Source organism: Pygocentrus nattereri, chromosome 25 (assembly GCF_015220715.1).
Source record: "Pygocentrus nattereri isolate fPygNat1 chromosome 25, fPygNat1.pri, whole genome shotgun sequence".
Lineage (NCBI taxonomy): Eukaryota > Metazoa > Chordata > Actinopteri > Characiformes > Serrasalmidae > Pygocentrus > Pygocentrus nattereri.
The window spans coordinates 24046698-24062044 of NC_051235.1; the positions used below are offsets into that span (position 1 = coordinate 24046698).

At 38.1% G+C, this 15347-nt stretch overlaps 1 protein-coding gene across 2 annotated transcripts in view; it reads left to right on the forward strand.

The window, feature by feature from the left end:
• Positions 1-15347, forward strand: part of kcnq1.1 (potassium voltage-gated channel, KQT-like subfamily, member 1.1) — a 54772-nt gene that overhangs the window by 23699 nt on the left and 15726 nt on the right. The window contains exons 11-13 of one of the 2 annotated variants that reach the window (XM_017716419.1): positions 48-71; positions 324-377; positions 909-1038. In XM_017716419.1, coding sequence (XP_017571908.1) covers positions 48-71; positions 324-377; positions 909-1038 — 208 coding nt within the window. The remainder of the gene's footprint in view (positions 1-47; positions 72-323; positions 378-908; positions 1039-15347) is intronic. The other variant, XM_017716420.1, reaches the window with a different exon arrangement.

The window sequence follows — 15347 nt, forward strand, 5'->3', positions numbered from 1 at the left end:
TTGTTTTCCTGGCTCACTTCTCTCCCTCTGATCTCTGCTCATGACAGAAGCAAACACTCTGAGAAGATTTGGTGAGCTGCTGTTAGTGTCTACTGCTGCATGCCTCTGCATAATAAACCACTCCTATTACTGAACACTGTCAAGGTTCTTTGGGGGCTTTTTCTCATGTGCTCTGTTGTTGTATTTATTTAATGGTGAATCTCTATATTTGAATATTTTTCCATCCCTCTTCTTTTGCATCTGGGGTTAACTCTGTGAAATTAAATGGTGAACAGTTTAGGTAAAACAGAAGAGATAACATGCATTACTCCCTCCCCTCATAGAACGTCAACAGTCCTGGACCTCTATATCTTCCTTCCAGTTCTCCCCTCCTCCAGGTAACTTGATCTTAGCTTTTAGGCCTGCTTAACCCCAACCTAAAGAATGCTAAAATAACAGGGAGAGGGAGGAAATTCTTAGTTCTAATACCTTCCTCCCATCATGAGGTTTTGTTTGGGACTGGAAATGGTGAAGTAATGTCACTTATGCCCTTTCACTCTTTTTTTCTTGCACTATGATTTTATAACAACAATGTTCATAGCATAATGTCACTGTCATAGCAAAACCTTGTATCGAAGGGGTCACTTTATAGGAGAAGCAAAACGGTTTTCAGCTTTAATATGCATTAAAGAAGAGATTTTCATTTTAATTCTAGACCATTTCTATTGGTTCATTTATCTTAAAATGCTTAGCCGACATTTTCCCAAATGGTGGATGAGTTGTATGAGGTTTTGATGTGACAGCAACAATAAACAGAAATAATACATCGATGTTCATGGCTCACATGCAGTTTGTAGAGAGCTGTTTGGCATGCCAAACTACCTCCTTGAAGGTTGAAGGTGACTTTGAGTATGTGTGTGTGTTTGTAGTAAAGAAAAGCTCAGGGTCTTTGGACATCCAGTCCCCTCCCCCGCTGCAGAGGAACAGCAGTTTTGCGGATGATCTGGAGCTGGAGCCAGAGAGGGACAGCCTTATCCTGCCTGTCACTCACGTGTCTCAGTGAGTAGGAGCACAAAACCACATACATACATATATCTGATGTGCTCCACATGGCCCGTGTCCCAGAAAGAACATTTCCTTCAAGCAAACATGACAAACACGAGTCTTATGCAGCAGACCTAGTAGACCAACAAAACTGTCCCCATCAGATAAATAGTACTTAAAGTGTTGGTCTTTGAGAGAGAGGAGAAAATCAGGCTGTGATCTGCAAAAGCACACAAGTGTTTCTGTCCATCATTCCACTGTAAAAAGATAACTCAGCACTATGGAACTATGGGTCTGAAAGGATGTGTAGCTGTCAGGAAGCTGAGAAAAGGTAATAGACCAAAAAGAAGAACATTTATACTAGAACACTGAAACAGGACATCAGCGATGGTGTAAATACCCAAACCTGAATGTGTTTGGGATTACTTGGTTATTGAGAAGCAGAAAATGCAATTAACTTCTAAGACTGAACTTTGGAGGTGTCAAAAATATCTTTGCAGATTTGAAAATGAAAGGAAGTTTCTGGAAAGGAGTAAGCTGTAATAAGAATAAAGGATGGACACACATAATACTGAAAAAATACAGTTATATAGCAGAATTTTTTCGTGAAATATGTTTTTCCTGATGATAAAAGATGAACAACTTATATTAGCCTAATGGTCATTTTGACTGGAAATTAAATAAATGAAGGGTGTTCTTTGACTTTGCAGTGTACTGTGTCTTCTCTTATTCAGCACGTCACCATGTATATTTTATCATTCGCAGTCAGTACTTGACTATCTACAGTAAATCTAAGTAGTATGAAATGTCTGCTACTCTGAGTGTCACTAGGTTTAATATCTTAAAAAATAAATGGCTCTGCTGAGCGATACCAGAGGAGCCACTTTTGATTCCCTACAGAAACGTTTTTGAAAAATGAAATAATCTCCACATAAAGTAAACGTGCTATTTGCAGTTCTTTCTGAAAAATGTCAAAGATGTACTGTCATGTAACACATACCTCATCTTGTCTGAGTTATTGTACCACAATGTGCTTAAAGTTTGCATAGCTTGGTGTTATCAACAGCCGTTAGTACTTGATTATCTTCAGTTAGTACCTAATTAAATCCATTGCTATGTGAATAGTCTCAATAGTCTACTAATGTCCTCAATCACCTGATTCTTTGCTCATATATGTAAAACAATTACACTTTCTCTTTATTTAGAACAAGCTGTACTTGTTCGGCTCACCTTATAAATTCTACCATTTACAACATGCCTTTTACCATTTTTAGTTTTTGTTGGCAAAGCTGATGGAAATGAACAGATTTCTAGAGTCTGTTGGTTCCCATGGAGAGAGCTCCTGGGTGTGGATTGCCTGTGAGTGGTCTATTAGCTGTATCTCTGCACCCCATTAGCTGTGTAGCATGTGGAACAGTCCAGAGCCCATGCTCTGCTTGCTGTTTGTTTTCCACAAACGCAGGGTGTGTACTGTATACCACCCACAGAGACGAAGACGGTGCCATAATGCAGAGTGATTTGGTCAGTTTGTATGACATGGATATTTTATGCTTGTTGAGTTGCTGTAAATGGGCTGTAAGGACGTTTTGCTCTACTATGACCGATGTGCTCGAGTTCTCTGGCATTACGCCTTGTAGACAACTAGAGGGCAGTAGAGATGTTTTGTTTTTTTCGAGTGATGAATTCAGCTGCCAGTGCATTGTTCCCTGTGCTCTAGGTTAAATGGCAAAGCAATGTTTCTGTCACTTGCTTAGAAAGAATTTGCTGTGTAATGTGAAAGCATCCCATGACCTATGATTACAAAACACAAGCAGCATAAAGATTAAGCTTCATACTACTGTGTCTGATGGTCATGTAGTAATCATTCAAAAGGGTATTTCTGTTTTATAGAGCCCTGTGACCCTGAGGGAGAAGCGGCTTAGAAAGTGTTTGTGTGTCTTTTATAGAGACACATAAGACATTTTTGTAACCATATAAATTATTGTATTTTATCAACTTGCATTGAAGCTTATTGTTTCATGCCTAACATATTATCTTGCCGCTAGACCATTAGATTAGGACAATATCAAGCCCAACTTTTATTTCAAACATTGTACTTTGTAATGTTAAATGCTCTAAACTGGAAATTGAAACTTTAACATATTAGCGTAAGTCACATTTTATCTGTATTTAAACATGCATCAAATTTAGACTCCACATGTCATATTGTATTGAATTAAATTCTGTGTATCATTACACCTAGGAATGGGTGATATGGCAAAAATGTCATATCACGATACTAAAAAACATGTCTAGATCCACAATATGTATCATGATATTTTGACACAATGCATTAGTATTGCCACAAACCAGCCATTAGGGGTGTACTTTGTGTACTTCTGGTGCTGGTCCCAAGCCCGGATAAATGGTGAGGGTTGCGTCAGGAAGGGCATCCGGCGTAAAACCTGTGCCAAAACTATCATGCGGATACAAGACAGTAGTGCGTCCTGCTATGATGTATGGTTTGGAGACTGTGGCTCTGTCTAAAAGACAGGAGGCTGAGCTGGAGGTGGCGGAGATGAAGATGCTGAGATTTTCGTTGGGAGTGGCAAGGATGGACAAGATTAGAAATTAGCAGATCAGAGGGACGGTGAAGGTGGAGCAGTTTGGAGATAAAGCCAGAGAGGCCAGGTTGAGATGGTTTGGACATGTGTTGAGGAGGATTAGTGGATATATTGGTCAAAGAATGTTGGAGATGGAGCTGCCGGGCAGAAGGAGAAGAGGTAGACCTCATAGAAGGTTTATGGATGTAGTGAAGGTGGACATGGAGATGGTTGGTGTAAAAGTAGATGGATAGGGCAAGATGGAGGCAGATGATCCGCTGTGGCAACCCCTAAAGGGAGCAGCCGAAAGAAGAAGAAGAAAAGCCACAACAGCCATCAAAAACTCTTGGTACAGTAATACTTATTCAATGTTTTACATCCTGTACAGCGCTAAATCCAGTTAAACAGGACTAATAATGCTGTCTTTCTAGTTAAACATGCAGTTGTTCAGAGTTTTTCTAATAAACTCCACAGTATGCTCAGAAATTCATATTGTTTCTCATAATAACAAAATTTGATCACAATAAGATATAATCATATTTCCCACCTCAATCGTAGGTGACTATTGTTACTCATTTTAGTGCCATTTGCAATGTATATTCAGAATTCAGAAACAGTTTAGTCTCATTTTAAACCTGCCTCCAAACAATAGTGTACAGCTCCAAAATATCCTAATCATAAACTTTAATTTGCTTATGTGGTCCCTATGCTGTTTTTTTGCCATCAATATCTTTGTTTAAATGGATGGTATGACTTTTTTTCTCCCAGCTGGGGATTTGATTTGTTCCACCTCTCTTCTCCTGTCCTCTCCCCTCTTCAGCACACATATTACATCTCCTCCACAAAGGCTCTCTTGTCACTGCCTGCCTCTGTTTGATCTTTGAAGTTTAATGAGCTTTCACTCATCTCACACTGAGATGCAATGGTAACAGCTGGCTCTCTCTTTTTTATATCTCTCTCTCTCTTTCTCTCTCTCTCTCTCTCTCTCTCTCTCTCTCTCTCTCTTTCTCTCCCTCTCACTGTGAGTCTGATGCGTGTTGTTTATTTGTTTATCTTCGACAAAGCAGATAAAAACAAAACAAAAAAATTCAATATGGCAAAGGCGAAAAACTGCATATCTCTCTCTTCCACAATATTCCTCTCCTATCTTTCTGTCTACTCTCAGGGCATGTTACTCACAACCTTTCTCCTGCACTGACCTCTGACCTTGGCCTGTTAACTTAAGAGGAGGGAGAGGCCCGGAGCCCTCCCCATGTCTGCAGCTGAAGCAGCTCGCCTGCGCTGGGGGTGGGGGAGAGAACAATGCCATAACTACGCTTCTCTGACTGTGTGCACACACTTTTACGCACACACACGCACACACTTACAGGCAATAGGACACACTTTCATTTCAGCCCGCACTGCTGCCCACTATACTATACAAAAATACCAGGTCAAAACTATCAACAGATTACTCAAAGAGTCCATATCCTACATTTTTGTTGTATTTGATTACTTCATTTTTTGCAAAGATCCTTGTGTGATGCTTGGTTTTTTTGTTTGTTTGTTTTTTATTTATTTATTTATTTTACCAAACACAGCCTTTATTTATTTTTACATGATCATTGTCCATCCTCTCTTCATCCTTTAGGATTAAACAGGCTGTTTTTGTCACTGTGCCCTAAATACTGATATACAGTCATGCACATAGTATGCAAGTTTTAGATGCAACAAATACAGATTAGGAAGAAACATTCTGGAACATCCCTTTAACTCCCTGAACGCTCCATTAACATTGAAGCACCCTTCAGCTTTCTTTCTCTAAGTTTTTGACAGTCTGTGTCTTTCTGTCTTTCTCTCTCTCCCACACACATGGGTGTGGTTGACATGGATGAGAGATGCTGTCTGACCCCAATACAAAAAATATTACAATAAAAATACAATATGCTGTAATTTTTGCATAATGTTTTGCTGTATTTTATTTTGTTATATATATATTTTTTTGTTATGTTTTTATTTTACTCAGTGTGCTAAATTGAGCTAAATAAATAGTAACCGTGTATTAAAACATGCAGAAATATGTTCTCTGTAGAGGACATATTAACTTATTTTCACAATAAACTGCTGTGGGCTGATATGTAAATGTTTTGGTTTTTGTGACATTACGGAAACAAACTTCAAAACTTGCTGTGCAACCTTCTATATATGGACTGTATGGACCAACCATGTTTACATACATACATAATTTTCTATGATATGGGCCCTTTAATATTTTAGGAATGGTTAAGCAAAATGTATTTGGTTTTATCTGGTTTGTTGATGAGATGAGATTTTATTCCAAGTAATTTGGCCCATTTACATTGGTCCATTCATTCTAAAATGTTCACATAGTGTGAACAAATGTTGTAGAATATGGAATGGATATGTACGTTTAGACACAAAAGCATCTATATGCAAAAGAATTTACGATTGTATTTGATTTAATGTCAAACAGCTTGAAACGCCAAGCGGGGTGTTCACATTTCAAAGCAGCTACATGTTCCTTCACATAATATTTGTGTTAAAAAGTGCTACGTGTTGCTGTGCAGGGCCACGCCTGCTCCTGGCCAAGGTGAAATGCGCTGGAATCACAGCAGAAGCAGGTGCATGAGAGAGTGAGTGAGTGAATGAGCGAGTGAGTGTCCGTCTGCTTTTGCTCCGATTTGCTCTTCTTGCCTTGTGACAGTGGGGTGTGTGGTTTACCAAAGGCTCAAAAGATTGATTTATTCTCAGCAAACAGAGAAGGGCTTCTTGTGGCCGAGGCAGGGCCCGGTCGTCCACTCCAGCCCAGAGACAAAGAGCCATTGTCTGCAGCTTTACGCACGCCGACAATAGCCTGATTGACAAGCAGCTCCAGTCGTACTGGGCTCCTGAGCTAAGACTGCAATGGCAGCTTTGTTAGAAACACTCTTATCGTAAGTAACAATCACCTCGGCCTGGTGAGGCTTGTGTTGTTCGATTTGGCCATGTTGTAAAAGAGTGATAGCTGCAGGTCTTGTAATTTTTTGAAGTTATGTCACAACGTTTAGTCTAAAGGACCCGTATTCTACATTTTTCATTTATTTTTTTCACCCTGATGCCCAAGATTTTATGTCCCAAAATATTGTCCATTTTTACATGACCTCTGTTTAACCCTTCACATATTTTCTTTACATATACCTTTTAGACTGTTAAATGTAAATTAGCTCTGTTCTGATTGGCCACCCTATGTTTCACCTTATTTTAAAAGCAGACCAGGCTGAAACACTCTTTATAACTTCACCATGAATGGGCGGAGCCGAAATACTGTATAGGTGTTTATATGTAAATATGTTCATGAATATGCATAGACCCTTTAATTCATTAAATAGTTTGCTTTTCAGAGACCAGCGTGAAATACAGGAATTAATGTACTTAAATTAAAAAATACATTAGTTGTTTTTTGGGTCTCACTTTATTTGGATAACTATAGTCCCCTGTAGATTATCTACAGATGTTCCATTTTTTTTACAAATTATCTTGAAACTCAGTTGATTCTAAACAGTGGTGGGGTCAAGGTTAGGATTTGGACCAGGATTAGGGATGGGAGCTGGGTAAGGGTCAGGTTTAGGTGTTGGGTTAAGATTAAGGTTAGGGTTAGGATTAGAGCAGATTTAGAGTTAAAGAACATTACAGTCAGTTTTGTAGATATTTAGTTGAATGTGACTTAAAAGTAAATTAAGTGTCTACAAAGCATCTAAAGTGTACTATCCAAATAAAGTGTTACCATTTTTGTTGTTAAAGACTGGCAGAACACAGTTATTGCTGATATTTTAAAAACCCACTGAAAACAGGAAATAGCCCTGTTCATATTAAAAGAAACAGAAAATAGAATCTAAAATTAATAAATTCAAATTTCGTAAAATGAATTACCTGTTAGAACTGACTCAGTGCACTGTCTGTGCTGGTGTGTGTGCGCGTGTGTAACAGAGTGAGTAGGAGTGTGCGAGGCATGCTGAATAGGACAGGATCGTTGGCTCACTAATGCCTCTTCAGCGCGGCTTGCCAGCACAAGTCTCTTTATCTGGGCCGTCACGGCCGCCTTTTCTTCCCTCTTTAACAGTAATTGCGTTTCGTTACAGTGTGTCAGAGCTAACAAGGGACATGGAGCGAGAGTCAGCTGAGAAGACAGAGAGACAGAGAGGAAGAAGGAGAGAGAGTAGGGAGAACGAGAGTAAAGAGAGAGGATGCAATGCAAGTAAGAAAACATTGCTTAGGATTCTTCTGTATTCAAGAGGATAAACTCCCAAAATATCCCAAATGATTCTCCCTATGTTATCAGAAAATTCAGCAAAATGCATAAAAACGCAGAACTAAAACTTTTTAAACTTGTCATTGCACACAGTGCACGTGTAGTTCGACATGTTTATTTTAGGCTTTGTTGTCTCTTATCATTTCAAATGTTCAGTGCTTTCTAGGAATTGCATCATTGTTTTCTTTAGACAGCTGGCCCATTTACCTCCTCTTGTGGTTACAATACCCATTTTCTTTCTCATTTACAGGTATTTTGATGATATATCTGCATAAGTGATCATTTTAATGTCTGATAAAATGTGTTCAAATTTACCACGTTTGCTTTTGTAGATATGAGGTAAAACACATTGTTACAATCAGAATCAGGATCTCTTTATATGCCAGTACATTAGGGCTGAAAGATTATATCAAAATAGCCATTTGAAAGTGTACTACTTACTTTCCAATTACAAGAGCTGGAATTTTTTATTGTAGCTTACCAACATTGTTGTCTTAAAAATAAATTCCACAGATTTTTCAAAATTTCTGTATGATTAAATTGTTAAGATGTAAACAAAGTCATCCAGAGTAGTTTGATCTAAAATGCTCTGTCGTAGAGAAAACTACCCAAAAAACAGATTAATTGCTATATATCCATAATCAACTTTATATATAAAAACACACAAGACACATATTGGTGGTTTTGGTTAGTAAATAATTGGCTTTATTTGTTTTGCATACAGACCCCTGGTTCCAATCACCACCACTGTAAACCAGTTTTTATACAGTGAGCCATTCCCCATCAAAATCTTTCTGAATGACTCAGTTTACAACTCAAATATGTCATTTTTAAAAATCAGTGGAATTCTCCTTTAACAAGTGTTATTTAACCTAATAACAGGAAGCTTGTGAACTGCCCGTAGATTAATTAAACCAGTCAGAAGCAACACCCGTGCGCTGTGTACAACACAACCACAACTAACTGGCAATTGTGGCACTAAGCATTCAAGCCTCAAGCCAGAAAAACTATATATGCTGGTCTTCTTGGCCAGAAAAACTTTTTTACAGAGAATAATGCTTGTCGCAATTAGATATTTTCAGACATACAGTACGTGTTGGCAGGACTACTGGATAAATACACAAGGCACAGGAGGTGAACATCACAGATCACTTTAGAGACAAATAAAGTCCTGTGTTTACCTCAAAACATGAAGTTAGAACATAAAAGTGACAATGTTCTAAGCAAACACAGGGGCTGCCATGGGCGGCGCCATATATGAAGATGTGCATGAAGGTGCTGAGTGGCAGTCGTTTGTCTCCTACTCTGCTTGGGATCATGTGAGGCAGCAGGTTTGAGACATAAGCCATTTAGTCATGGTGCAAACCAGAAAGGCTTGCATGTCGTCGGCAGCGCCGCGGTGCTCTGAGTCAACCTTAATAAGGATATTTAATACTCTGTGTGCTCGCCTAGTCCTTTGATTATGAGGATGAAAGAGAGTTTTGCCTGACTGAAGCCACGGGGACCCCTGTGTGTGTGTGTGTGTGTGTGTGTGTGTGTGTGTGTGCGGGGTTGCTTTTGTATGTTTTCAGGACAAAAATGTCTTGACCTTTGAAGAAACCAGACAGAAACAGTAACCAACAGTGTCTGGATGAATAGAATAAAGTCTTTAAGTCTTAAAAAAGTCTTTTTATAAAGTCTTTAAAAAAAGGTTTTCTTTTAGTTACTGACGTCAATGTTTTGTTGTCTTTCTATGAGAAAATAAATTAACACATCCTCTACAGAGAACACACTTTTACATATGTAAATGCACAATTGTGAATTTAACATATTGGGGGGAAAATATAAAATGTGGTCTGTGCAAACATTGTGGTCCATTTTATTTATTTATTTAGTTATTCAGTAGTTAAAATAGAATAAATAGAATGGAATAAACAGAAATTGTGCACTACAATTTGCAGACAAATATATGTGCTTTTCTGTAGAGGATGTGTTAACATGCTATCATTGAGAAATAAAGGTAGTTAAGTTGTATACTTGTTGGACATGATACATATAGGTATTTACCTCTATATCATGTATAAATAGTTATGTATAATATATATATATATATATATATATATATATATATATATATATATATATATATATATATATATAATAGTTATGTATATATAATATTATTATTATCATTAGTGTATGTTGATACTTGTGACCTACCATTGGAACTAACCCTTGTATCTCCAAAATAGTTTGCAGGGGAAGGAAAACCTTGTCTTAACTTGGAAATTAATGTAACATGATTTTTTCCTAAATGTACTGTGCAAAAGTTGTAGACACCTAAGACATCTGTTTAAAACCATTTATCTAGGCAATAACTGAGCTTCTGTCTGGAAAATTAAAAACCTTATTAGAGCATTAGAATTTCTCCTGGAAGACTCCAGCCATGGATTTGTTGAATTCCATCACAAGCACATCTGATTAAATTCACAGACGGACTAATTAGAAGACGATTAGAAATGGATGAATCAAAAAATTGTCATATGTAAAATCAGTACTTATTTTGTTAATGTTATTTGTATTCACAATGCTTACCACCCAGATAAATAGCTTTTTGAATATATTTGCTGTCCAAAAAACTAAAGATGTGTCTACTAAATGGTAACCATAGAGGAGAAGACAAAAACATTGTGAACTGTAAATTTAAGTTAATGTCAAAAGATTTTATTTCAAGTAATTCTGGACCTTTTCTGTTGCTTCTTTTACCATGACATTTTCACACAATGCATAGGGCAGCTGCTGAGATGGAGATACGTGTTTATTTTCAAGATTCAAGAGTTTTATTGTCATGTGCACAGCAGAACAGGCAATTCTTACTTTGCTGTTCCTCCATTCACCATATATACTCTTAAATATAAGAATAACTAAAAAACAGTAGTAAAAGGTAAAAGAAAAAAAGTGTACAGTATGTGCAAAGTTGAAATAGAATTAAAGTTACACGTGCGTATGTACAAATAAGTGGAGCAGCTGTTCATAAAGTGCATCAAGTGACAGATGAAAAGAGATGTAAACAGTAAACAATATTACTCTGTGCAAGTAATAGATGTAAACAGTATTGTTCTAAAAGCAGCAGTACAGTGTAGGTAAGCTGCAGCTGTTGAGTGCAAGGTTAAATCAGTTCAGATTGGGAGGGGGGAAGAGCATGAGCATATTTGAGCATGGACAGTGTATTTTCCTCAGGTGCCTACAACTTTTGCATATATAAAACATATAGGACACATTGTATTATTATTACATATAAATATTTAGTATCTATGTTATATATATCTAAATGGAAGCTCTGACAATGTTTAAAAATAAATGTGTATGTGGTTTGTGTGTGTGTGTGTGTGTGGGTGTGTGTGTGTGTGTGTGGGTGTGTGTGTGTGTGTGTGTGTGTGTGTGTGTGTGTGCATCTGCGTGTATGACATCCATAGCCCTATGCCACTGACCCAGCTTGAGGGCCTGACTGACAATCCTCTTGTTTCCAGCTTCTGGTCAATGATTATCAGCTCTTGGAGCCTCACATGCGCTTATCACTGCTGACCACTTCTAAAAACGTCATTGAGGCATTTGAGCTGAAAGCCGAGGAGAGGGCCAGTGTTTGGATTAGCAAGCTTTTATTGCGCAGAAGTCTCCCTGCAGACTGCGGCTAATCAGAGTGTTGTCCCCCTCCTCCTGCAGGGTGCTATTCTTAGACCCACAGTCGGGGCCCCTGCAGCCTTTTAATGCCCCTGTGCTGTACTCCCAGAGCCTATGGAGCAACACAGGCACACAAAAGGACTTCAACTTTTGACTCTGGAGAGACGAGGACAAGAGTGCGCTCTGACTCGGCTGGGGGTGGGGTGGGGCTGGCTGTGTGTGTGTGTGTGTGTGTGTGTGTGTGTGTGTGTGTGTGTGTGTGTGTGTGTGTGTGTCGGAGGTGGTTACTGTGGTAACAGACCCGTGGCTGTTATGTGTCACGTGATATCTTTTCTGGAGTATAAAGCCTTTGAGGACAAGCCTTATTACTCATTTCTCACTAGCTTAGTCATGGGGACTTTTGTTGGAGTGTAGTCTGTGTTTAGAGTTTCAAAATGATGACATATGCAGAATGGGCGTGTGTCCTGAACACTGCACATTCAAGACATTGTTTGTGAGTATTTTATAGAAAGCAGTCGAAAGAGACTTTGAGTTTCAGGTGCTGAAGCTAGGTATGAACAATTTGAGCGTAATGTCTAATTGTGATTAATTGTGAATATCTTACCAATATTGTGACAATATAAAGCTGCATCATGTAATTGTTTTTTATTTTAAAAATGTAAAGAGGTACTGTATAGAAAGAAGTACTTGAGCTACTGTGAGAGATCGTCAAAAAAAATATGAAATTTAAAAATGAATTATTTTAAAAGTCAGGAGCATTGGGATTCCCGAGTGACGCAACCGTCTAAGCATTGGCCCTATCGTTAGGAGATCACGAGTCCGATCCCTGGTGATGCTACAGCCATCCGTCGCCAGAAGTCCAAAAGAGCACAATTGTCCTTGCTCTCTCTGGGTGGGTAGGAGGGCCCCCCTTCTCCCCATCACAGCGCGATGCTAGCACCTGATCTGGTGGTTGGTGCTTTTCTCTGAGCACGTTTGGCTGTCCAATGATGTTGCGTTAGTGGTGGTTCGAAAAGATGCAGTGCCTGGTTTCACAGGTCTAACACAGAAGCCTGTGTTAGCCTTCACCCTCCTAGCATTGATGGCATTGTGTGACTGGGGGAGTCCTAACTAGCGAGTGAAATTAGAGATGACTAAATTGGGGAGAAAATCGGGTAAAAATAAATAAATAAAAAAAAAGAAGCGGAGCTTTTGGTCAGATTTTGTGTCTTTTCAGGTCACATTGTACATCTTAATGTATTACCATCACATCCACAGGCTCAAAATGCAGGTTTGGCTCTGGTTCTGTGTTTAGGTATGAAATACAAAGTCAACATTATACCAATGAAGATATGATGACAAAAGTAGATCATTCAATTTCATCCTCAGACGACACGTCCCTCCCCAAGTTTCGACTGTGTTCCTGTCGCAACTTAGGGAAGAAGTTGCAGCCCAACTACACTTCCACCAGAGATGTCTCCAAATCCCCAACATTTGAATAGTGTAGCTTTAAATTGCGATTGATTTTCTGTAAATGGAGATACAGGGCAGATTATTTTGGCAAAGAAGACCAGATTATCCACTTTTTCTGCAGTTTGAATGCTGAACATTGTGTGCCAGACTACCAGTCAGTTGTGGTTGTGTTGTATGCAGTACATGGGTGTTGTTTTTGTTGGTATTACTGACCTACAGGCAGTTAACAAGCTCTTTGTTGTTGGGTTGTATTTCCCCACATAAAACAAGACAATGTTTTGATCATGTAAGCTATAATCAGAATTTCATGTAATTTTGGAGTAAAAACAGTAAGTCTTTCAGCCCTATCTGACAAGCATATCTGAACCTTTTGTCGTCCTGCACATCATTTTATTACCACACAGCTGTGTGTTTGTTAGTCTCTGCATGTTTTCCTGTTCCTGTATGTGTGTGTTTTGGAGTATATGTGTGCGTGAGTATGTGTGTTGACTGCCCTGCACTTGCTCTGGCTTAATGTTTCTCTATCTTGATGATAAGATTAGAGAGAAACTCCAGAAACAGATTGTTTTGCTTCCTGTTTGTCTAGTCCTGATTACAGTCAGATTAGCTGTGCCCTGCTAGGAAGAGGTCAGATGAACGACGGTTTAAAAAAATGCTGGGCTTTCATAAAAACGAACATTTCTGTGTGTTGTAATGATCTAATAGTTTCAGCTATTATTATTGCTTGCTCAGTCATCTTTTTCCTTGCCATTGTTACTGTTGTAACAAAACCTTCAAGATGTTGACTTTACTGGATAGTAAACTTTAAAGGATGGTCAGTAAAACCTTGTGTCTCCAAATTGTTAAAAATTATGGGGCTTGTGTTAACATGGACAGCAGTAGGATTTTAGTACAATCCTATTACATTTACATTTACAGCATTTAGCAGATGCTCTTATCCAGAGCGACTTACAAGAAGTGCTTTGTCTATCTAGAGAAAGTATCTTTGCTAGTTACCAATAGCTTAGAGAAAAGACAGTCCTGAGCTCAGGTACTGCTAGAAACAAAAAGTCACTGAAGATACCGAGAGAAAAAGGAACAGAGTTTAACACAGAACTCTGTGCCATTCAATGCAATGCAATACAATAAAATACAATACAATAAACTTTTTACATCTTTTATTACATCTGCAAGATTTATATCCTTGTTCTAGTAACAAAACCTTTTATCTCCAAAAAGTAAGCAAAAGACGTCCCATTAACCTGAATATATTTTAACAATGAAAGAGAAGGGCACAACCCAACACATTCTGGCTTTAGCCCAGTAGTTTAAAAAGTACAGTCATGTGCAAACGTTTGGGAAGAATGTTTTGTTGATTTTCTAAGTGAAAATAAGTTAGCACATCCTCTACAGAGAACACACCTCTGCACATTTTAATGTCCAGTTACTGTTTATCTGCTGAATTTAACATAGTTGAAAAAAATGTGACTTGTGCGAAGGTTATGACACATTTTATATTTTGTGTTTAATTTTTTCCAATTTGTTAAACTCAAATAAACACAAATTGTCCATTACGTTTGTTCCCTGTAGAGGATGAGTTAACTTATTTTCACATGAAAAAAACAAGTACACTAAGAGTGTTCAAACTTCTGCATGCGCCTGTATTTGAGCAATTGTAATACTTCATCTTACATACTTCATTACTTAATATTACATCTCTGCTACAAATGGAAATGTCAGCATTGTTTCCAGCACCTCTCGTTCAAGAAGGCAAAATTGCCGCAAGTGTTACGAGCCTAAATTGCTGTGTGTTACAACTTGATCCATAGTATTGGTTCATTGTAACAGATGTAGGAGCAGTTGCTAAAAAGTCTGGTAAACTAATGCTAAATACAGTTTATTCAATATTGTTCTATGTGGTTTGAACCAGACAAGCTTCTCAGACAAAATACATAAAACTTGATTCATCAAAATAAATAGGACCATGAAAAGGGAGTGTGTCAAATGTAGTAATTCTTGAAGAAGGCCAATAAAATAGTGTTGAAAAAAATGTTTTGTGCTATTTTTATGGCATAAAACCAGTCTTCAGGTGGAATTGCAAGAAAAAATCTGTCTGATTGCTATCAAATATTGTGGATGAGGTTGCTATGGTAATACGACATGATAAAAAGCACATACCGCTTGAACTTGTTTAACTTAATTGTCCATATTTTACCCCAAGTGAGCTCTCATTATGCAACATTTCTGTTGCTCTATTTGTTGTGAAATATTCACTCAATGTAAAGGACGGTTTGCATTTTCATTTTAAAATGGAATGAAAACACAATTTACAAGGTTTTGATGTGACAGTGATAATATACTGA